At 44.7% G+C, this 25435-nt stretch overlaps 1 protein-coding gene across 4 annotated transcripts in view; it reads left to right on the top strand.

Annotated features, from left to right (window-relative positions):
- HADHB (hydroxyacyl-CoA dehydrogenase trifunctional multienzyme complex subunit beta) overlaps window positions 1–25435 on the top strand; it is a 1343347-nt gene that overhangs the window by 420274 nt on the left and 897638 nt on the right. For all 4 annotated transcript variants that reach the window (XM_044061616.1, XM_044061615.1, XM_044061614.1 and 1 more), the window contains exon 8: window positions 1538–1725. In XM_044061616.1, the coding sequence (XP_043917551.1) occupies window positions 1538–1725 (188 nt within the window). The remainder of the gene's footprint in view (window positions 1–1537; window positions 1726–25435) is intronic.

The following is a 25435-nucleotide window of genomic DNA, read 5'->3' as shown; positions in this document are numbered from 1 at the left end:
TTTTTCCTCTTGCTGGCTCTTGGATTCATACGAACATTTGCTATCATACTTTCGCACATCTGGGCGTCAGATGTGCACTTCAACCTTATGACGTTAAATCTCTATACACAATGTCCTTTCACCTTCTCGGCCGTACTTATTTAGTTATTTTTTAAGGATAGAGATTCCCTTTGAACTAATCATCTTTCCTCCCAAAAGTGCGGTTTAAATTTAACCTGAATCAAACAGTTCGTCTTTTCATGCACTTTCCTAGTAATAGCAACAAGGGGGAAGTATACTTTGAATGTTCACAGGCAATTCTGTTTCTCTTTGCACTGTACAGAGTCCTTCAGTAAAGATTCTTAAATAGTTAATTTATTTTCCAACTGACAAACTGGGTAGGAATGTATCCAGAATAATCTTGTCTATGTGACTGTCCAACTGTATTTTCTTTGTTGTAATCGTTGTAGGCAATTACCTTGCAAACTTGAAGCTCATTCTACTTTGTCAGTGGCTACTTCTACATCCTTGTTTAGAAATTCTTGTATTGGTGACTTATGTTCTTAGCAACTTGGTCTACATTGCATACCTTCTCAAAGCATTACAGATTGGATTTGATCTTTAGGTATAAAGCTGCAGTTTGGAGCCTGTAGTCTTAAGGGCCACTTGTCATTAATGCTACCCAAGCGTTTCAGTAGCTGGGGATTCTGACCCATTAGTCAGATTGGTTGGATGGAGTGAATAGGGATAGGATAGTTATGTTCTTACCATAACATTAGATCCTTTCATTCCTGACTGTCTGCTAGGACTACCTTTCATCTGTCTGTTGGTCAGTATAAGAATGCTGAAGGTGATTTCTTTTTATGGCTAGATTATAGGCACCACACACTGGTATTAGCTAGTAAGAACAGGTGCATTGTGGAACGGGAAAGAGTAGCTCATGGCTGGAGCTCTAGTTTGCGGTCTTGGATCGAACAGACCACCCAAAGGCCAGCCAGTAATATTGCATGGACATGAATGAAAAGATCTAACTGTATGCTAAGTACATATCCTTGGCCTATTTTGAATCTTGCATTTTGTATCAAGTGGTTTACATTTTTTTCCTCATGGTTTATATTGGTCGTGGTAATCTGGTTATCGTATGAATCTTCACATATTGCCACCTTAACACTGACACTTGTGTCTTTCGACTTTTCCCGGTTAGGGGTCGCCACTGCAAAACTCCAGTCCACTAATGACTGGCAGTAGATTTTTACGTGCCGAGTTGCCAGCCCTGACACACAACCTTCAACGACGGTACGCCCATTCACGCATGTCTCCAGACAGAAGACGCTCTAGCTGAGAATCGAATGGGACAACGCCTTACTGTGAGGCGACAGCGCTACCGCAACACCACTACCGCCACCTTAACACTGACACTACTGAGCTAAAATACAGTAACCCATAATGCAATTTTTTTGAACTGCTATGCTGATTTCCAGGATAGTTCACTTTTTAAATGTTATCAGTCATGAAATATTAGCTGCTTTCAGTCTTTTTTCCTTTTTCCATTTCACAGCTGTTGGTCTCATTGCTTCTGGTCAGTGTGACACTGTAGTAGCTGGTGGTGTGGAGTTCATGTCTGATGTCCCCATTCGGCACAGCAGGAAGATGAGGAAGGCTATGCTGTCTCTCAATAAGGCTAAGACTGTGGGACAGAAGTTGTCTCTGATCTCCAAGCTTCGTCCTTCTTACTTTGCTCCTGAGGTAATTTGAAATTTGTTGCAGTATTGTAACATTTTTTGTCATGTTTTAGTAAATATAATGCTTTTTTTCACAAGTTTTATTTTTTTAATCCACCTGCACCCTTTGTTTAAAAAAAACTGAGTTGTATTTTTAAAATAAGGAAGTGAGTGGTGTTATGTCATATAGTGTTGTTTACAGGATGTTAACATGGTCAAGCTACCAAAGGATGGAACAGAAAATAAATGATAGACAAAAGTTCTGAGTTTTTTAAGACGCTTGCATGGTTAAGACTAGCAGCAACATTGAGGAGGTTGAGTGTAGTGAAGATAACACTGAGGCTGAAATGAGAACATAGAGTCCTGATGATTAACTTTAGAATGCGCAAAACATAGCATTTATACTGATGGATCCTCTGGAAAGGTGTTTAGCAGATTTCTTGCCACAATAAAAATACCTCAACACCAGGAGAGTATTGCAGTGATCCTGTCTAAGAAAGGACATGTAGAAAAATGACCCTGGAAACTGGCGTCTCACTGTAATGTCAGTGGCAGATAAAGGGATAGTAAATATTGAGGGGAAGGCTAATGGCATGTCAAGTGAAAAATCAAATCAAATTCATTTCTTTGATTGGATTACCATAAAAACATTACAGTGGAAAAACTGATGGGTGTAGCTTATCTTGACTTCAAGACCTTTGGTATGGTACCACTTAAGGCCACCTGTGTAATCAAGGGTTGAGAGAAGTCTAAAAAAAATTTGAGTGGATGAAGAGGGTCATAAATGAGATTCCAAGGATGGAAAGTTGACCAAGTAGTAAGCCACAGAGATTAAGTCTGTTTTCTGGCATCACAGTGAGCTTTGAAACATGGTTTGTTGTTCTTTTAGATAGCACAAAGAGGAGGAGTCAGAGTAAAGGATGGAGCAAATTCTATGCAGAGATTTGAGAAGGTTACACAAGTTGAATAAATGGCAGTGGAAGTTTAATGCAAATAATTGTGCGATACTGCATTTTGGGTATAATAATCGGCAGAATATGGTCAAAGAACTACTGTTGGAAGGACTGCCCAAAGAGATCTGGGGTGTTAACAGTCAGTGAATTATCAGACTGAAATAGGAATGGCTAGATGTAATGTGATCCTATCTCGCCTACATTCTCTACAGATGGGTTCAGAGCCGATCCTCGGCTCCGACTCGGCCGCTATACAATAGAACGCAGTCTCTTATTGGCTGAGTTACCTCGTATTCCAGGATGCACCACTACTGCTTCCCCAGATCTCGTTTGCCGCTTCTGAAGCATAGACGTTGTCTCTGACTTGGCTGAGCTAAGTACCTCTTAGTCAGATTTTTTCTGTCTAGTTTTTTGCTAAAAACTTACCCAAAAGCTGTTTTAACAGCTGCTTATTGTTGTGTGACTGTGTATTTGATTTTTTTTGTTGTAAAATTGTGTTTTTTTTTGTGGTACTTAAGCGGTCCCGTTTAAGTTAGAGGGGCCTTGCCCTATCCTAGGCGTTTTAGTTAGTCTAGGCTGTCTTTGTGTAGTTAGTTTCTTAGTTAGTGTGTTTGTAGTTAAGTATAGCCATGTCAAAGGAACATAGACCGTCAGGGTTCAAGAAATGTTCGAAATGTAGTTATAAAATGTCCATTACGGACGACCATTCTTTGTGTGTTTACTGTCTGGGCCCGAAGCACCTCCAAGAATCCTGTAGCGTTTGCCACGCTTTTTCCTCTCGTGTCCTCCCAAGAGAGGAAAAATAAGTTAATTTTGAAAGGGCTTATTACCCCTTCCTTTGAGGAAGCCCTATCTTCTTCTTCACCTTCGAGGAAGAAAAAGTCTTCGGCTCCGACCAGCCTGTCGGATCCGGCAGCTAAAAAGTCAAGGCAGGCTTCTCCGTCGGCTCCACGGACTTCGAAGCCGAGGGCGGAACGGTCTGCCTCTATGTCTCCAGCCTCGACTCCTCTGGCTCCGGAGTCGAGAGTTCGGGCGTCGAGAGGCGAGTCATCTCCATCGGCTCCGCTGCCTTCAGAGCCGATGGGGGTTGCCCGCTCAGACTCTTCCCCTTCGGTGCCGAAGTCCACATCGGCTCCGAGGGAAATTGCAGTGGTAGTGGAATCTCCCTCTGCGCCGATACTTCTCGAACCTATACGGAGCCGGTCCCCCAGTCTTTCGGAGCCGGTGGAGAAGTCGACTCGGACCCGGTCGGTCTCTTCTCAGTCATCGAGGATGTCCGATTCGGATTTAGACAGGGTGCTTCAAAGGCTTTTTCAGTCTCCGATCTTTGCAAAGTTGATCTCGGCTCCAGCCCAGTCAGCTCCGGAGCCGATTTCCCATCCTGTCATCTCGGTTCCTCTTCCAACAGCTTCGGCACCGTTGGAGTCTGTGTTGGTGGAGCCGGTGGAAGTTGTCGGGTCGGTTCCGACCCTAACTCCAACCCCATCCTTTGGGTCGGGGTTCGGTACGCGGATCTCCTCTGTCGGCCCCGGGGGGGACGCTTCGGGACCGATCCTTTCGGTTCCGAGCCTCCCTCTCGGTGCGTCGGCTGCGGGGATTCCGACTGCTGTTGTGGCCTCGGGGGTTGAACCATCCCAGGACTCTGGGGGTCCCGCCTTCGAGGCCATGAGGAGTGCCTTGGCCAAATCCTCTGAGGCCACTTCTACCATCTCACCACCGCATTCCCTTGGCATGGAGACTGGCGACTTTGCAATCCCCCTGTCTCCCGACAGCGGAGCCCCTGGGCCTGAGGTTACCCCCATTGGGGGTTCCCTTCTTCCTGGAGGTTCCTCCGAAACGCTTTCCGAGGAACCTCCGAGGAAGAAACAGTGTAAGAGGAAGCACGTCGACTCCCCTGATGAGTCTCTCACCTCGGATACCGACCTTGCTGATGCAGAAGGGTCCTCCAAGTCGTCCTCGGATGATGTCTCTTTCGCGGACATCTTGGAGATCCTTAAACAACGAGGCGACTGGCAGTCCAAACCCCCTTCCGCTGAGGAGTCGGTTTTCCTCCAGGCCTTAGGGGCTCAGCCCTCCGCCTCCTGGGTGTCTCCGCCCTTTGATGAGCTTCTGGATTTGATCTCTCGAAGGGCGTGGGAACACCCGGATTTTGTTGAACCGGTGCCAGCTCGCCTCAATAAATTCCTTTCGGCTCCCCCGGATAAGGACTTTCTCTCGAAAGGCGTGGCTGTAGATGCCATGGTGGTGGCATCTGCCACCCAGCAAGATGTGGCAGTGGCTTCAACGTCCGTCCATCCTCCTAATAAAGAGTCTAGGAGCATGGATCGGTATGGGAAGCGTACCCTTTCTTCAGCGACCTTTACATTAAGGTCTCTGAACTACTTGACACATTTCACCAGACTGCAGAGGGATCTGGTCAAGGAGCTTTCAGATGCCCTCTCTGGTAACCTACCTGAGCAGTTGGCCCAGACGGATAACTCCCAGTTGGCTACCCTGTCCTCATTATCCAACTCGTCCATGAGGCTCATTTCTTATGTAGCCGAAGGAGCGAGCAGAGTGGCGGGAACAGGTGTTGCTCTACGGAGACAAGCCTGGTTACGCCTGTGTCACTTTGCGGAGGCCTTTAAGTCTTCCTTTGCCGACGCCCCTTTGATGGGTCCTCACTGTTCGGACCCAAGGTAAAGGACACTTTGACTCGCTGCGAACAGGAGGGTAAGACTTTAACTGCTGTAGGGGCCCGGTTTTCCACTCCCTTCAGACCTTATCCCAAGGCTCGAAGAGGAGGGAAAATGTGGTTCCGTAGGTCTCAAAAGCCTTACTCGTCACAGCAGAGCGATTCCCCTTCTAGAGGCAGAGGAGGGGGAAATTTTTCAGGGAGACGCCGTCCCAGAGGCGGTGGAGGCCCCCGCAACACTGGAGACTGCGAGTCCTTTCGTGGCTCCTCCTCCTTCCAGCATCCCTGAAGGAGTACCCGACTGTGCAGCTCCGGAGCCAGTCGGGGGTCGTTTTTCGAGACACCTAAAGGCTTGGGAAAATATCACTCAGGACCAATGGGTGCTTCGAATCATCGCCGGAGGTTACACCATTCCCTTCTCTCAACCCCCCCCCCCACCAGTCCAAAGAATCCCGGACCCGCCACCCAGTCAACGGGATCATGCAGCCAGCGAAATATCGAAGCTGCTTCAAAAAGGAGTCATCCAACCTGTCCCCGCAGATCAGGCCGGATCGGGGACTTACTCAAGATTCTTTTTGGTACCAAAAAAGACCGGGGACTTGAGGCCCATTTTGGATCTCAGCAACTTAAACCGATTTGTGAAAAAGTCCAAATTCCGGATGGTCACCTTGCAATCCATTCTCCCGCTTTTGGAGAAAGGTGTTTGGATGTGCTCCATAGATCTCAAAGACGCCTACTATCACATTCTGATAGATCAGGCGTCCAGGAGACACTTACGCTTCAGCCTAAGAGACAGTCATTTCCAGTTCCGAGCACTGCCCTTTGGTCTCACCACAGCCCCCAGGGTGTTCACCAAATGTTTGGCGGTGGTGACTGCTCACCTGAGAAGTCTAGGATTCCAAGCGTTTCCATACCTAGACGACTGGCTCCTAACTGCCACCTCCAGGCATCTACTCTTGGAAACTCTAGCAGCCACTATCACTTTAGGCAACTCCTTAGGAATCCCCTTCAGTTGGTCAAAATCTGTATTGCTGCCATCTCAGCGTATTCTGTTTATTGGTGCAGAAATAGACTCAAGGCAGATGCGAGTCTATCTTCCTGCGGAAAGGATAGCAGCGCTGCAGTTTCAGGTTCAGGCATTACTCCTCAGACGTCGTGCTCCAGCGAGAATGGTCCTACAGCTGTTGGGTTCCATGGCAGCCACCATTCTTCTGGTCCCCTTGGCAAGGTTGCATATGAGGATACTCCAGTGGCTCCTATCAGTCCAGTGGTCTTATCAAGACCTTCCCCTCAGTCACGACATATTGATCACAGAGACGTGCAAACAGGATCTTCGTTGGTGGCTTCTTTCCTCCAACCTGAATCTAGGGCGACCCTTCGTTCCCCCATTCCCCTCTGCCACGTTGACTATGGACGCCTCCCAGACAGGGTGGGGGGACATTATCTGGACAGGTCGGTCCAAGGCACGTGGCACACCAATGAGAGTCTTCTCCACATCAATATCCTGGAAATGAGGGCGGTGCTTTTAGCGTTGCAAGCACTGCACGATCACCTCCCCCAGGGTACGATTGCCATTCAGTCCGACAACATGTCGGTAGTCTGGTACTTAAACAAGCAAGGAGGGACCAGGTCTTACCCCCTTTGCAGAGAGGCCATGAAGGTATGGGATTGGGCGATTGCTACCAAGTGTTTCCTAGTGGCAACGCACATTCCGGGGAAATCCAACGTGATAGCCGACAGACTGAGCAGCACTGTTCTCTCCCCTCACGAGTGGTCCTTGAACGACAGAGTGGTAGCGCAGATTTTCACGAGATGGGGAGTTCCTTGTTGCGATCTCTTCGCAAGTCCCCTCAACGCAAAATGCCAGCAGTTCTTCACACTCACCCCAGTTCCGGGGAAGATCCCCAAGGACGCTCTAGTCCACGTTTGGCCCCCCGGTCTGCTATACGCCTTTCCAGTGGTTCCCCTTCTCCCCAAGGTGATTCAGAAGGCGATTTGCTTGGGAAGCAAAATGATACTAATCGCCCCATATTGGCCTCGTCAAGTCTGGTTCCCCTTTCTTCACAAATATGCATGGAGGGTCCCTGGTTCCTGGACCAAGTTCCGGACCTCTTGACGCATCAGTCAGGACAGCTCCATCAGTCCCTCCATTCATTGAAGTTAGCAGCTTGGCTACTCCTCTTCCAACCATAGTTAGGAGCCATTCCTTCGCCCCTGAAGTCATGCATATTTTGTCTTCGGCCCACAACACTTCTACTAAAAAGATGTATAGCAATAAATGGAAACGGTTTGCTATTTGGGCCCAACTCCGAGGATTAGACCCTATGACAGCCTCGGTGTCAGAGGTACTGAAGTTTTTAGCTTCCCTGTTCAACCAAGGTTGTTCGGTGTCTACCATCAAAGTTCAATTGGCTGCTATTTCCAATTTTCATGAGAGCGTAGAACCACCTTTAATGAGCAACAAGTTGTGCAAAGCTTTTATTAAAGGAGCTTGGCTTCTACGGCCCCCTATATCTCAACCTGCACCACCATGGGACCTTAACGTGGTGTTAGGTGCATTAACCTCATCTCCCTTTGAGCCGGCAGCAACCTGTGACTTAAAATTTCTTTCTTGGAAGACTACTCTTCTAGTTGCTATTACATCAGCCAGGCGAGTTTCAGAACTTCAAGCCTTATGTGTCAAACCACCATACCTGGTATTTCACAAGGATAGAGTATCTCTTAGACCAAACCCATCCTTTATACCGAAGGTTTGTTCTAACTTTTGTTTGCAACAATCACTGGAACTACCGGTCTTTTTCCCTCTGTATTCTAACAGAGCTGAATATACTTTTCACACCTTGGACGTGCACAGACAATTACGTATCAATTTGGATAGGACCCACCAAGCACGAAAATCAGATCAACTGTTTGTGTCCTTTTCAGATAGTAAATTAGGCAAAGCCGTCACAAAAGTCACTATTGCCAAGTGGATCAGAGACTGCATCAGTCATATTTATCTCATTTCAAATAAGGAGCTTATAGTTCCAGTGAAAGCTCATTCTACTAGGGCTATGGCCACTTCAGCAGCCTTTCATTCCAAGCTCTCTATTAGTGACATTTGTGCGGCTGCTACGTGGTCTTCTCCACACACCTTTATTTCTCACTACAAATTGGATGTGGCATCTAGGGGTCGAGCTTCCTTCGGTTCCACGGTTCTCAGGAGTGTTTTCCAGTGAGCCACCCAGGAATTAGGTGCTAGGGACGCTGTCCCATCTGTAGAGAATGTAGGCGAGATAGGATCACATTACATCTTTTAGTTATGTACTTACCATAACTTTAGATGTATGGGATCCATCTCGCCTACATTCCTAATAACCCACCCTCCTTCCCCCTACCTCATAGACCAGAAGAGACCGGACGATCCGAAATTGAACTTCTTTCCTCTCTTGAAAGACCTGGAATGTTATAACAATAGTCTATTTCTGTGTGCATGTGTGCGGACAAACAAGATCTGGGGAAGCAGTAGTGGTGCATCCTGGGATACGAGGTAACTCAGCCAATAAGAGACTGCGTTCTATTGTATAGCGGTCGAGTCGGAGCCGAGGATCGGCTCCGAACCCATCTGTAGAGAATGTAGGCGAGATGGATCCCATACATCTAAAGTTATGGTAAGTACATAACTAAAAGTTTTGAAAAATGTTAGATTGCATTTTTAGAGGAGGGGACTTCAAGAAAACGGGCCTCTATCATTTTTTATGTAGGTTGTAAGGCTACAGTTGAAACACTGTGTTGGTATAAAGACCATTCCGGGAAAGGGAAGTGGTATTGAAGACTATGTAGAACAAGACACTGAGTGTAATAAAAGGAGATGAAAAAAATATTTTGTGGAAAGGCTGTGGAAGTTTGTCCTATACAGGAGGGGGGAAAGTAATGTTTTGGTTGCATAAAAGTATGAAGAGAAAGTGAGATTGTGGGGAAGTTAAGTTGAAAAGAAAGAATTATGTGTATGAAGATCAGCAGCAGACAGAGGGTGTTTCAGTTTTTGATATAGGTTCATAGGTGTTTTACTTGGCTAACAACCACAAGGGCCTTTTTAAGCCTAGTCATACATCCCGAATCTGACAAGCTCTGGTATCCTTGATATGTGTAAGCCAGGGTTTGGGAGATAAACATTTACAAGTAGGGGCCTGGGACAGGAACGATTTACAGGTTACCTGTTTCCGTTAGAGACATAGGTGCCAAGCCAGGGATTAATTTCCTGTTTCCCATTCAGTTGTCCAAGTTACACTTGATGTGGGTTAGGGTGAACTCTGCTTCACATGCATGGGGGAATCTGTTCCAGAGTAGTAGTATTTTTCAAAAAACATTGTGGTTGCATGGAATAGGCTACTGTCATGACTTGGGTTAAGCACAACAGTCATTTAAAAATCCATGTAAAAGGAGGAAAAGGTGCCTGAAGTTGCCAACAACAGAAAAAAGCACCCGGATAGCCGTTTCCACGAAAACACTTTTATTGACCGGTATTAAGCACAGCACTCACTAACGCTGACCACAGCAGTAAGCAGTATGTTTTCATCCACAACTTCTTCAGATATACGCAATCATTACACTATTCAGTTTATGCTTTCAAGAAGAATTCCTTTCCACTCATTAGGCAGGGTAATGCCATTAGCTTTCAATATAAAGCAACAGTGCTCGTTGCCTATTAGCGCAGGGTAACATTCACATCCTTCTTCACAATTCAGCATAGGTAGTCTACTATTTGAGGAAAGTTGTCCGTGAAAGTTGAATAAACTCACAACTTCCCAGAGACTAGAATTTGATTGAGAAAATTTTAGTCTCTGGGAAGTTGAGTTTGAGGAAAGTTGTCCGTGAAACTTGAAGAATAAACAGTAGACTACCTATGCTGAATTGTGAAGAAGGATGTGAATGTTTCCCTGCGCCAATAGGCAACGAGCACTGTTGCTTTATATTAAAAGCTAAAGGCATTGCCCTGCCTATTGAGTGGAAAGGAATTCTTCTTGAAAGCGTAAACTGAACAGCGTAATGCTTGTGTATATCTGAAGAAGTTGTGGACGAAAATGTACTGCTTACTGCTGTGGTCAGCGTTGGTGAGTGCTGTGCTGTGCTTAATACCCGTCAATAAACTTGTTTTCGTGGAAACTGCTATCCAGTCATTTAAAAATGCTTGAACTGCTATGAAAGGCGAGTGTGGGGCACTGAGGAGAAGCAGCTGTAGTGGGAAGGTATTGGAAAGGCTATTATGTGGTGGGTATAGTTAAGAGACTGGCAATGAGGAGGTTTATTATGGATGTGGAGGGCAGATTGACAAATGCCTTTAAAGCTAGGAATGAGAATTGTGCTTGGCACCACGAGAAAATAATAGAGGAAAAAATTTAGGGTAGCACTAATATTTGATGGGCCGGAGTGGCTGGGTTGCACTGTATTGACCCATACACAAGAGAGGTTAGGGTATAGTAATATCAGGGTGGACAGTGTTTTAAGATTGACAGAGTAAGCAGGATTGGTGATAATGTTACAGTGTATATCTGGGATGGATTAAAGTGAGGATGGTTGTACAATAGGAGTAATTGGTGTAAAATGGGAGAAAGGGCAGGGGAGTCTAAGGAGGAAGTGAAGATGGGGCATAAACTGTCAGATCCTATTTATTCAGTTCATCTGATCAACTTGTGGTCCATCAAGCTGCTTGTTAGATTGGACCTTGCAGCATTAATGCTCCAGTGTTGTGCCGTTTTAAGATTTTCCTTCCCGTAATGCAGAGACCTGTTAATACCATAGATCTCATTTGTTGCCATTGTGAGCAAATGTGGATCTCTGTGTCTTTTGCTCTACTTAACTTTCTAGTTTAGATTTCTATGGCATAGTTAGGAAGAGATAATGGTTCTTTTTTGTCTTTTGCCATGGGTGTCGGCAACCCAAACCTGCGGTGCAGAAGTGATTACCACAGTCTGTCTTTCCATGCTCTGCTTTAGAGCAAGAGGAAGATGAAGGTGAAAGACACACCAGGTTTGGATTTCCTAGGCTGATTAAGACTTCCTTTCATGAGGCTTTGTCCAATCAGTCCTTTCAAAATGAGTTTGTTCTTTCTTTCTACGGGGGACCAGTGACTAAAGGATTGACATAAAGCACAATCCTCTTGTAAATGCGCTGAGCCCAAGCAATATACACAAGATGAATGCCCATCAGAATTGGACAATTTTCTACCACAATCATGGCATTGTTTGAAACCTGTTGTCCCTTTACTTTTATCTGCCATGTTGAGTAGTAACAATATCAGCACACAAACGACAACCACACAGTTGTGCACACACTCAGAAAGACTGAAGAAAGAATTGGGGAAAGGGCTACCAACAATGGCAGGCCAAAGCTACCAAATGTTCGGAATAATGATAGAGCTACCACCGATGGTAGAACAGATACCAGAAGGTAAGAGGTAGAAAGTACACTTGTTCGCAAAATAAAGAGGGATAGAAAAACAAACAGTTGACTGAGTAGGAAAATTACTAGAAAGGTTTTAACAAGTTTCGAGTAAAAAATAATGAAAATACACTTGGCTCAAGAGAGTTTGGCTGATGCATCTTATGTAGAAGAGTGGCAAATGAGGTCTGAGGTAATCTAGAGATGAGCATTCTGAGTAGGGACTTGTTTCAGGAGATTTTGGTTCTCGCAATCTGTTATTAATGGCTGAGCTGGTTCCGAGAATCTGAACAGAGTCCCATCCATCAAGGATAAATGAAGAATGACAACATCAGGTCTTTCTTCTCTTCAAATTTAGCTAGAAATTATTGGTTACTGTTTTTAAGTTGTGAAGTACTGTTGCATTATTTTTTTCTCCCTTGTGAGACTTGTGTGTTATTTTCAGGTTTGGTGTTTGCGATAGTGGATTGCTGGTACTCTATCATGGGCAAAAAAAGACTTTTGAGACTTGTTCCAAATGTGGACAAAAAATACCCCTTCACCCCCAAGACACTCATGATTTTTGTGTAGTGTACTTGAGTGGGGGATTTCATTTATCATAGCAAAGTGCTTTTTGTTTGGCCTTTGGCATGACCGCTTTATCAGACCGAATAAACTAATTGTTAAGGGGCTTTTGACCCTGGAATCCAGAATCCTCTAGATCAAAAAAGGTCTACAAATTTAAATCTAAGGACTCTGAGCCAAAGAAAAAACATTCTGACAATTCAGGACCTTCTTCGGTTTTGAAAGATACTGATATTGGATTTCCCTACAGGTATGAGCTTGACCTATTTTTCTCCACCTGTTCCAGAGTTACCCAAGTAGATAGTGATCCAGGATAGTTCACCAAAATGTCTACCAAGGCAGAATTCATTTGACAGGGAACTGAATCAGATCCGTTTTTGCGGCTCTATCTTCATTAAGATTCTTCCGGCCCTACAGGTATAAATCAAAAGTGAATTAGATCATTTGATAAGTCTCTAGAAGATTTTGAGATTAGAGTTATACTATCTCTTTTGGCTCCAAAGGTAGTTGTGCAGCTCCTAGGCCCCACTTTTGGGTCCTTCCCTGGTACACATCTCTACTCCAGTAGCTTTGGAGAAGATTCTGATGTCCTTCTATTCCTATGTTGCAGTATTCTTGGTGAGTGATTTTCTGCCTTCAGGCTTAACCGTATGTCGGCTCCTATACAGAAGCTTCAGCTTGGCTGCTGCAGCTGCATGAGATGTCACATGTAAAGCCATAAACCAGGGACCCTATGTGTGATGTCTGCATGCACAATCCCCAGACTGCATCATGGAAGAGAAGGACATCTATGGCTATGGTAAGATTTTACACAGCTATTCTATCCTGGGGCTTATCCCCTTGTTGACCTTGATGGCAGCTGTGGCACTGAGTGCTTCGAAGTGAAGCACTTGAATCAGACAGCATCTGGGCAAAGGTTGTCTTGGGGGACCGACAGTTCATCTGGTCTTCTGTTCTGTCTCATAACACCTCCTTTTGTGCTGTCAAAGATCTCTGTGTTAGTCTTCATTTCCAATCCTCACCTCCTGACCATCCACCTTTTACATTTTGGAGGTGGTGTCTTTGGGTCAGATTTTCTCCTGCGGGTGGAACAGACACAGTTACTGAGAATGGTGTCCTGTGGTCCAGCTGAGGTTGGAACAGCTTTCCAGACTGAGAAGGATTGCCTCTCAGTCATAGACCTGATTTGGTTCAGTTCCACCTTATGACTCCCATTACAGCCAACCTGTTCCCCATCAGGCATCCCTGGATCAGAGTTTGTTGCATCAGATACTGACTCTGTTAACAGAGAGGGTTCCCCGCGTTCCCACCTGAAGACAATCACCTTCATTGAAGTCTTGGAGCTTGTGCTGCAGTAAGGAATCTTGGCCCACTGATCTCCTGAGCCCCCCCCCCCCCACTGATCTCCTGAGCCCCCCCCCCCCCCCCATGAAGTTCTCTTTGAGGCCTTTGGCTCAATTCCATCTATTTATATACTACATCCTCATCCTGTATCCTTCAAACCCCTCTGTGTTATACATTTCAGAAGTCTGTCCCTCCTACAGTTCCTCGTACAGGTACCTCTTCTACTTGCATATTTAACATCCTGCCTAAATCCATTACCTCCACAATTCCAACAAAACTCTGAACCTCCTCTCCCAGTCGCACCCTGTCTATATTAGCACTCGTTCATCCTACTGTTCAAGTACAATTATCCAAATCAACAGCAATTTACCCACAATTTGAGTATTAAACATAAAATCAAGCTAAAAATGACTCTCACTGTACCATTATGCCTCTATAATCCTAAAACTTGAAGGTGACATCCGCTTAAGCCCAAGCACAACTCTGCGTATTCAGGCATCAGACCGCATATCTACTTCTCCTTTATAATCATCACCTAACTCCTCTCTCCAACTTTGACCTTCATGTAGTACCATCCCTAGTTAGGAAATATTGATAGCACTCCATGAAGTGCATGCATGGATAGCAGTACACCATCCAGACATCTTAGTTGCAACAAAAACCTGGCTACACCATGAAAAAAAAAGAAGAAATTGCCCTACTGGGCTATAACATTATCAGATTAGACACGGCCAACAAAAAGCTGGTGGTAGTGCTATTTTCTACAAAGCAAACTAGGTATCTCCTTTCCCCCCACATCCTGCCAGCTTTCTCCAACTCGGAAGTCCTACTACCCATGCTAAAACTAAAAGCTCACAAGGCAGAATAAAAAGTAGGTCTATAATGCTCCCCGGCAACAATGCCAAAACACTGGAAGAGATCTGCTGGGCTTCCTCAAAAATCTTTCATGAAACCTTACTAGAGACTGGCAAACTGTACAATATTGACATCCCCCAGTCTGAAATTTCATCCAGTAATGTTCACCCAACTTACATTCACACCATCTGGATACAAGAAAGCCACAGCTAGACAGGCAACTCTGTATTGGGTCCTAACATCCTGTCCAATTAAAATATCCTATGGAACTCGAACAACCCAAGTGATCACTTGCCAATCTACACAATAAGTTACCAAAGCAACAGCCCTAAAACACATCATGGAAGGCCCATAAGCTTTCTTGCAAGGCTATAATGAAAGCATTTTTTTATTGGTACACTACATCTCCTTAAATTGCTGTCCGAATTCGTTAAAGTTTTTATAAGTGTTCTAAGCATCCTAACTCACCTCATAGTAAAAAAAAGTCAAAGCCAAGCCTGCCCTATGGCTACCCTTGGCAACTAAACTTTTGAAGCAGACAAAGCATTAAAGGTCTGGAAAAAAATAAAATGGCTCCCACCTTACTAGCATATAGACAGCTAAAACTTTATCACAAAAGTTAAGAGCCTACAGTAGAGTTATCTGAACATAGATCATCCAAAATGTCAGTTATCCGAACACAGTCTTCCAGAGTTTTCAGGTTGGAAAAATCAAGTCTGAATATGTAAACACTATGTATTTGCTTGAGAGTGTTTTTTTGAGAATCCGCGGTGGTGGTGCTGCGGTAGCGTTGTCGCCTCACAGTAAGACGCTGTCTGGTTTGATTCTCAGCTAGAGCGTCTTCTTCGTGGAGGCATGCGTGAATGGGCGTACCTTCGTTGAAGGTTGTGCGTTGGGGCTGGCAACTCGGCACGTAAAAATCAACTGCCAATCATTAGCGGACCGGAGTTCCACTGTGGCGACCCCTAACTGGGAAAATCCAAAAGACACAACTACTACAGTAAGGTACTATACCGTTTTGTACTTTCAGTACAAGTTTTATTTTTCTTGCTTAATGTTAATCAAAAACATGTCGAAGTATTTTATCGGGTTCATTTATATGTTTGATTATTCAAACTACCCTAGCTCCCAATTAGTTTTGATAAGACTCCTTAACCAATCAAAAACATGCACACTAATAAGCCCAGAATGTTTTGGGCCTCAGTCAGTAAACTGTTAAATCAAGAACAAACTATACAGCCAACACCAAAAACACAAAACGATACTGTAGCCAAGCATTCCAGTAACCACTTTATACAGGCTGTACATTCATTAACCAACCAAGTAAATAATCAAGCTCTTGAAGGGAGTTGCTTGTTTCAGTAAGAAAATCAACATTTCCCCTTCCAATGCATTCTCACAGATATCCTCAATTTTTTTTTTTTTTTTTATTTTAAAGCCTACTATAATCTGTATCTGAAAATAAACTCCTCTGTCTCTCTGGAAAAAAAATTAAGTCCTTCATTATACAATAACTGCTCTTTGCGATTTAAAAATGAGCATGCTGATTTGACAGCCCAACCAGCGTGCCCATTTTAAATTGGTTAAATTAATACAAAAAGAAGTCTGGCTGCTGAACTACCATTGCGTGGCCAGATTTTCGATTTGTGTATGCTGAGGGACGGAGTAAAATACAAGAAAATCTGGTATGTTCCTCAGAACTAAAGAATCAGATGCGTACCATTCTTTCCTTGTATTTCTGCACTGTCCCTCTCAGAATCTCAGCTGTTAAAGAAAAAACAGCAACAGAGGTTCTCTCTCTGTCTCTCTCTCTCTGTCTCTCTCTCTGTCTCTCTCTCTCACTACAGCTCTTTTAGCCAAGTGTTTGGGTATATCAGGATTTCTCCATGGTTGCCTTTGTTTGATCACTCAGGCTTTGCCATCATGATCAAGCCATACCAGTCATGGGTAAATCCGGATATTCCCAGACACAGTCAAGGATTATTACGTAGTTATTCCACTGCACAAGGGTGGAATCAGTACCTATCTCTCAAGCTATGTGCTAGTCATTACCTTATTGCCATTATGAAAAATATTAGAAAAATGTATTCACAGCTGTTCTAATAAAGAACTAACTTTTGTCTTCAGTCTAACATGGCATCCGTTCTCATCTCAGCACAACTTTTACTTTAGGCTTCTGATATTTCTGTATACAGCAGTCTCCATCTTTCTAAACTTGCAAAAAGCTTTTGTTACTGTCTGCTTACTAGAAACAACTGAGACACCCTTTTTACTTATTATGCTGGTATTCCAAGCCAGCCAGCAGTGTTGACACTGGCTGTAGATTCACTGTTGATGTAGCCCCATGTGTAGAAGTAGAAAAAGGGGTTGTGGATGGATGGACTAAAAAAAATCTACTGTGCAGACCATCCTGTACCCTAGTTGTATTTATTCCCACAGCCTGGAACATCATTCTGCAAAAAAGTGCATGCAGTATGCCTAAATTCTAGAAACTTTCTTACAAAACACGTCAAAAATACTTATGCATCAGCTGTGACACACCAGGATAAGTTGCACATTCCATTACACCCCAATATTAAGTGAATGGTTCTTTACAGGTTAGTTTCAAACTGTCTCATTTTGATGGATATATGTATATACTTTAGTGTTTACTGTAACACGCTATCTGTCCAACTGTTAACAGCTGTTGGTTTACATATAAATTGATATGTCCACAAATGTGATACATTCTTTTAACTAGCACGAAGTAACATTAAAGGGTTATAACTTCATGCTTACTTCACAAATTGCTAATAACTATATACTCAGTGGCAGCTGGTGACTTTAAAACAGGGGGTGCTAATTGGAGTTTGGTGGACTTTTTATTATGACAGGTCAATAACTATTACCTGTGATTAAGCAACAAGTGGGATTCTGTCACTGTCATCCACAGACGGCCTTTGTTACCCACTAATTGTAGCCATTTTATATAGGAGGTATACATAGTTCATCTGACTTCAATCCACATGGCAAGCATTAGGAAAAAAGGATCCCTAGGGAAATGACTCCATGGGCTCCCCTGTGCTACACACTGTTCTCCTCGATCCCATACCTTCCAAATTGTTTACTTCGTTCATTTTTTTTTTCAGTTTATCTTCCTTTTTTGTTTTTCATGTGTCTTTTTAAATTAATCTTGCCTGCCAAGGCTCCAATGCAATAAACGTGGAGAATGTGACTGAATTAAGCTTTGGGGCCTTGGGGCCTAGGGATCACTAGCCTACAAAAGTCATAGGGGTCTAGATGCTATTAGATGCATCTCAAAATACTTTTTTTTTTTTTTTTTTTTTTTTTTTTTGAAACTTGTTCATCCAGTGTTTGCCTAAACAAAAAATCTTAAAGAAAAAAAATACCCCCCCCCCCCCAGGAAAAAGGTGCGCATCTAAAGCTTAATGTTCAAAGCTAATAATGTCAGTTCCCAATAACCAGAAATAAATGCTTACAAGGATGTATAAATCCTATATGGGAGTATTGCCCATCTGTCTATTCCTCCACAAAACAAAAAAAAAAAAGCTTAACCTTCTCTGCGCTGCTCTGGTGTTAGTGAGGTTAAAATTAAAATCAGTGGCCACAGACTTGTATTAAACACCTGAGGGTCTTTAGGACGAAATTGGAGTAGTTGGATAAAATCCACACACACACACACACACACAGGGAGTACATGTAGACTTCCCACAGAAGGAATTATAACCAGAAACTCAGAGAACCAAGTGTTGAGATAGCAATACTACTTGCTACCCCTGTACCAGTGATCAGTTGCTATCATACACATCCAGCCCAGACTGCTGCAGGCAGTCACTTATGTGCAGTGCTAATGTTTATGATTAAAAGTTGGAGGGGGGGGGGGGGCATCTTGCTACTTCTAGGTACACTTCAATTTTTTCTCTACCCACACAGTAATCTTCATCTAAGACAACCCCCATATCAATCAGTTTCAGATGTTGTTTGTGTTTCACTGTTGCAGTCATCACGTTTGGGTTATACCTGCCATGGTAGCCCTCTGCCGACCTGAAATACCAGAGGTTTAATATTTCTGAGTCGGTTGCTGTCGCTTCAGGGATGATGTCAGGTCATCAGAAGTATAAAGTAAGGCAGCCAACACTATTACATCAGTCTTTCTTGCCGAGGAGCCCAAAGCAGAAGCAGTTCGCATGAGTACCAGTTGGCCGCTACCCGAGTTTCATCTTCCGAATTGAAGCTGAAGTCTTCTAAAGCAAAGTACCCCATTGGGGATCCTTTTTTCTTGCACTAACCTATGTCTGAAAAAGTTAACAATTGTCTCGCCTGTGGAAAGCAAATGCCACATAGAGACTTTCGTTCTTACTGCATCACTTGTTTAGGCCCAGACCACGATGCTCTTTGTTGTAGCTTTTCAGCTTTAACGCCAGAATTATACTTCGGGCCCTTATTGTAGCTAGATTTTTTGCTTACAGTCCTCTAATCCCAATGTGGCTTCAGTAAGCCGTCCGACAGCAGATCTTCAGAAAAAACGTATGGATAAAGACACAGACTGCACAGGTCCAAACCTACCGACGATGCTTCCGTTAAGCTAGTCGTCAGTTCTCTGGTCCTCAGTGAGGCGCTTTCACTGCCCCCGATGCCCGCTTCTCTAGATTCGCAGGACCCTACCAAGACCCTTTTAGAGTCCGGTATGCCGCAGAACTCTTCGACCAAGGATCCTGCAGATGTTCTTCGTGTTTCACTGTTGCAGTCATTAGGCTACCCTCAGTCGGCCTGAATTCCAAAGTCTAGGTCCGGCGTTGGTTGCTGTCACCTCTTCCCTGACGTCAGTGCGCCAGGGGTATAAAAGATGCAGCCGACAACATTTTCTTCAGTCTTTCTTGCAGCGCGGTGCCCGAAGCATAAGCAAGTCCGCAAGTGCCGGTCTGCTGACGCCTGAGGTTTTCATGTTCGAATTTCAGATCCGAAAGTTAAGTACCCTGTTGGGGAAACTTTTTTCTTGCTCCAGACCGATGTCAGAAAAAGTTAATTGTATTTCTTGTGGGAAGCAAATACCTCGTAAGGACTTTCATTCTTACTGTATTCCTTGCCTAGGCCCTGACCACGACGTTGCTAGTTTTCGGTTTTGTGCTAGATTTAACCAACGCACTATTAAGCATCGGTACGATTTTGCATTACACTATTGTGGCAGAAGATTTAATTATACGATGTCGTCAGATAGCCATCTGACTACCGGAATTCACAAGAAATGCAAAGAAAAAGAAAAGGACAGGCATCCGAGGTCCAAAACTACGACGAGGCTTTTTCTAAGCCAGTCGCCGGTTCTCAGTGAGGTGCTTTCGCAGCACCTGATGCCCGCTACTTTAGACCCGCAGGCCGCTACTGACTCCCACATGGAGTAGACTGGGCCGCTGGAAGCTCAAAGTATTGGACCTTTGTAGACTATTCCCTCAGATGGGTCTGGAGCCGCCGAGCAGGCATCGGCTTCTGAGGGTGTTTTCAGACCTACTCAATTATACATCAAAACGACCTCGGCTTCAAAGGCAAAGACTAAAGCACCTTTAAAGACAAAGAAACAAGTACAACAGCCTCATGGACAGGCCTCCATGCCCAAAAAACAGATGCTCAAAATGGCCGAAGACTTAATTACTTTGATCAGGGGTTCCCATCCCCCACCTGATAAAAGGCCTAGGCAAGAGACGGAATATGAATCTTCAGACCAGGTTTCCATTTCTTCTGATTCCTCTTCTGATCAGGAATACTCTGTTCCTCCCTATGAGGATTCTGATGCCGAAGAATCTATCCCTTCAGCCTCTCCTCCTGAGGATTACTCTTTTGGGGAAACCTTGCATACCATGAGGGAGCATTTCCACTGGGAGAGCCAAGATTTTTCAGAATCTAAGAAAAAGCTCAGAAATTTCCCTTTACTACCACAACACAGGCCCCTAGCTATTCCACCTGTTGTTGATGTATTTTCAGAGTCCAGTCTGACCCCTGACTCCTTACCTCCAGCTCCTGTTAAGCCAGACAAGTACTACAGGGTTCATGACTCTCATAAATTCCTTTTCAAAAACCCCGCTGCTGACCCAGAAACTATCTCTCAGGGTCCCAAAGGGGTCGAGGCTTCCTCTGCAAAAAACCCTACCCCCTCTGACAGGGACTCTAGGGCGTTGGACAGATGGGGAAAAAAGATTTGCACTTCTGCTACCTTGGCTATAAGGGCTTTAAATTGTCAGCTTCATATGTTCAAATATCCAATATATTATGTCACTGCTTAAACAGAAAATGTTGCATGCAGCTGAACAAGTTGGAAAGCAGACTTTGCAATGTGGTTTTGATTCTTTGGAGGCCTCCTGCAGAGCCGCTGTTACGGGTTCTGTCATCAGGAGACATGCTTGGTTAAAGGAACAAAATCTGCCTGATCATGTCAAAGCAAAATTATTAGATGCTCCATTACAGCATGATACCTTCTTTGGTGTTAAAGCAGAAGAGGTGTTAAAGAAAATGGAGGACAAAGCTAAATCTATGCAAACGGTTAAGGATTTCAGCCTCCAAGATTTAGCAGACACTGGCCTATGAAGAATTGGTCCTTTCCAGTGTCAGACAGGCCACAAAGGGGCAGATACAGACGCCCAAGAGGCAGATCCCAGCTCCAAGGTTTGTACAGGTCTAAACAATGGGGTGCTTCTACCTCCAAAAGTGGAGAAGACAAATCACAGCCATACAGGAAACAGTCCCAATAACTTCCTCTGCCTGCACCAAGCACTTATCTTTTGGCTGCACCTTTAGGGGGGAAACTAGCACTTTTTTCTCAAAATTGGCACATAACCCAGGGCAAATGGGTCCTAGACATAGTGTCACAAGGCTGCAAGTTACACTTCCATACCCTGCCAAGGACAAACGGTTGGCCAGACCTGCCAAAACATCAATGGGCAGAGGCACAGAAGCAAGTCTCATCCCTCATGGACATGAGGGCCATTCAACAAGTACCAGAGCAAGAGCAGGGACAAGGATTTTATTCAAGACTGATGTTCATCGTGCATACAGCTGCAGTCATAACAGATGGGTTATCCTGCCATCAGGCGGGTCCTCGGTCGGCCGAATTCCAAAGTCTAGGTCCGGCGTCGGTTGTCGTTGCTTCCTCCCTGACGTTAGCACGGCAGGGGTATAAAAGAGGCAGTCGATGCCATTTTCTTCAGTCTTTCTTGCCGCATGGTGCCCGAAGCAGAAGCAGTTCGCAAGTGCCGGTCGGCCAGCTCCTGTGATTTATGAAAGTATTTCAGCCGAAGTCTTCTTGAAAGCTAAGTACCCCGTTGGGGAAACTTTTCTTGCCTCTGACTGATGTCAGACAAAGTTAATAATTGTATTTCATGTGGGAAGCAAATACCGCATAAGGATTTCCAGTCTTACTGTATACCTTGCTTAGGCCCAGACCACGACGTCTCGGCCTGCCGTTTTTGTGCTAGATTCAACAAACTCACTATTAAGCGTTGGGCGGAGTTCGCCCTTCACTTTATTGGCAAAAAATTTAATTATATTATGTCGTCGGATACTCCGACTCCAGTTTTGAGCAAAAAACTCAAAGATAAGGACCGGCATACGAGGTCAGCACCACCTACTGATACCACGCTAAGGCCGACTACTGGTTCTCAAGTACTCAGCGAGGTGCCTACGCAGCCCCTGAGTACTGATGACAATGCATTACCGGTGTTTTCAGTACCCGAGGTCGCAGGCTCCTCTGCACCCATTCCTACTACAGATACCGACGCCACTCCTGGCGGGGAAACTCAGAATTTAGACAGGCCTGCCATTTCTCAACGGGTCTTCAGGCCTTCCTCCTTCTCCATTAAAGCCTTCACTAAATCTAAAACAGCCATGAAAACCAAAAAACAGGTTCCTCAGACACCCACTCAAGGCACCATGCCTAAAAAGCAGATGCTTAAAATGGCTGAGGATTTGATTACTCTTATCAGGGGTTCTCAACCCCCCCCCCCCTCTAACAAAAGGCCTAGATTAGGGGAAGACTACCCTTCCTCAGATCAGGCTTCTATTACCTCAGAACTATCTGAGGACCAGGATTTGGCCTATTCTCCATTCGAAGACTCTGATGCAGAGGAGTCTATTCCCTCGGTCCCCCCCCCCTGAGGACTTCTCTTTTGGGGAAACCCTGCATACATTGAGGGAACACTTTCACTGGGAAGGCCAAGATTACTCAGATTCCAAGAAAAGGCTCAGGGAATTTCTTCTGCTCCCCCAGCATAGGCCTCTGGCTATCCCTCCTGTTTTAGATATATTGGATGATGTGTACACAGAAGCCAGCCTTAATCCTGATTCTTTGCCTCCAGCTCCTGTTAAACCAGACAGGTATTACCGGGTTCCTGATTCTCACCAGTTCCTATGTAAAAGCCATACTGCTGACCCTGAAACTATTTCACAGGGTCCCAAGGGAATTAAGGCCTCTACTGCTAAACACCCATTACCTTCAGAGAGAGATTCCAGATCTTTAGAAAGGTGGGGGGAAAAAGGTGTACACCTCGGCCATTTTAACCATGAGGGCATTAAACTGTCAGTTGCATATGTTAAAGTATCAACAGTTTTTGATATCTCAGCTGAAAAGCAAAATGACACAACCAGAACAACCAGATTTAAAAGAGTTGCAGGATTTGTTGCATGGTGCAGAGCAAGTGGGTAAACATACCTTGCAGTGTGGTTTTGATGCTTTAGAGGCCTCATGTAGAGCTGCTGTTACGGGGTCTGTTATACGTAGGCATGCTTGGCTCAAAGAGCAAACCTTACCAGATCATGTCAAAGCTAAATTATTAGATGCACCTCTTCAAAAGGATGTATTGTTTGGTGTTAAAGCAGAGGAGGTGCTAAAGAAAATGGAGGAAAAAGCAAAATCAATGCAAACAGTGAAAGATTTCCTGCAGGTACAGCCTCCACGTTTCAGCAGAAACTGGCCTTCAAAAAATTGGTCCTTTCCAGCCATGGACAGACCTCAGTGGGGCAGATACAGGCGTCCAAGTGGTAGAGGGCAACCTCAAGGATCTTTCAGAGCCAGACAGTGGCAAGCACCAACCCCAAGAGGTGGAGAAGATAGATCAGTCTTTCAGAAAACAGACACAATGACTTCCCCCTACACCTGCCAAGCAAAGCTTTAATGGCAGCACCTTTGGGCGGAAAACTGGCACTATTCTCAAAATTGGCATGCCAAACCTGCCACAAAATCAGAGGGCGGAGGCACAAAAACAAATTTCAGCTCTCATGGACATGAAAGCAATTCAAGAGGTACCTGCAAAAGAACAAGGTCAAGTGTTTTATTCCACACTATTCCTGGTACCAACGAAAGGCAAAGATTGGAGACCGATCTTAGACCTATCCATCCTAAATGCATGTCTACAGGTGCCAAAATTCAAGATGCTCTCATTACAGCAGCTTCTTCCCATGCTGGGCAAGGAGTCTTGGCTGGTAACATTGGACCTCAAGGAGGCATACCTGCATGTCCCTATCAGACAAGATTGCAGAAGATACCTCAGATTTCTTGCAGGTTCAACCCATTACCAATTCTCTGCATTGCCCTTTGGCTTATCTACTGCGCCCAGAGTGTTTACGAAATGCCTGGCATCAGTAATCGCCTTCTGCAGACTACAAAGGATACAAATCTACCCATATCTGGATGACTGCCTGATCCAAGCGGACAGCAGGGACATACTACTGCAGCACCTGGTGTTTGTAATAAAACTGTTGAACTTCCTGGGATACACAGTCAACAAAAAGAAATCAAAACTGATACCCTCTCAACAAATAATTTGCCTGGGTGACAACTTGGATACAACCACCCAGATGGCCTACCTCACGCCAGACAAGCAAGGGCAACTGTCTCAATACTTCAGAAAAATGGCAACTTGCACCAGGCTAACTGCAAGGAAAGTCCTGCAGGCTCTGGGATTTATGGCATCTTGCATCCTACTTATCCCATGTGCAAAGCTGCATATGAGAAATCTTCAGTGGTACCTAAAAAACTTATGGTCTCAACACAGCCACAGCTTGGAAGCAATTATACCACTCATTCCATGCCTTCAAAAGGAATTTGTGGTGGGCTCAAGCTTGCCAAAGAAACACAGGTCTTCCTTTCTGTGTACCTCAAGCAACTCAAATCGTCACAACAGACGCCTCAGACTACGCATGGGGAGCACACGACAAATCAGTGCATTCAGGGAAAATGGGCACGAAAAGAGAAGCTCCTTCACATCAACCAAAAGGAAATGCTAGCCGTGCAAAAGGCTATTATGACCTTCAAAGACCTACTGCATCCAGGCCAGCTATTGATAAGGACAGACAACACCACAGTGATGTGGTACATAAACAAACTGGGGAACTCATTCATACCCCCTGTGCAGGCAAGCCATGACCCTATGGAACACAGCACTGGAATTGAAAATTCAACTACAAGCACAATTCCTGCCAGGGAAGGAAAACACACTGGCAGACAACCTAAGCAGAAATATGACAGATCCACACGAATGGAAGTTGCATCCTCAAATTTTCACAGAGATAACTCAGGCATGGGGACAGCCAGACTTAGATCTCTTTGCTACCCACAGAAATTGCCAGTTGAAAAAATTTTGTTCAAGGACCTATCATCCACAGGCCTGGAAAGTGGACGCACTTTCCTTCAATTGGGCAACATTGACAGTCTATGCCTTCCCGCCTCTTCCTCTGCTGCCCAAAGATCTATTAAAAGCCAGAGCAGAGAAGCCGAAAATGATTCTCATTGCTCCAGACTGGCCAAGGCATCACTGGTATCCACTCCTGAAGAACCTGACACATTCCCCACCATGGATCCTACCTCTAGTCCCTCTTCTGTTGTCCCAGCACAGCTGCAAGACTCTTCACAGCCATGTCAAAACTCTAAATCTAGCTGCATG

This window comes from Protopterus annectens, chromosome 2.part0 (genome assembly GCF_019279795.1).
Source record: "Protopterus annectens isolate FY-2018-M chromosome 2.part0, PAN1.0, whole genome shotgun sequence".
Taxonomy (NCBI): domain Eukaryota; kingdom Metazoa; phylum Chordata; order Ceratodontiformes; family Protopteridae; genus Protopterus; species Protopterus annectens.
This window is presented reverse-complemented; position numbering and strand designations above follow the sequence as displayed.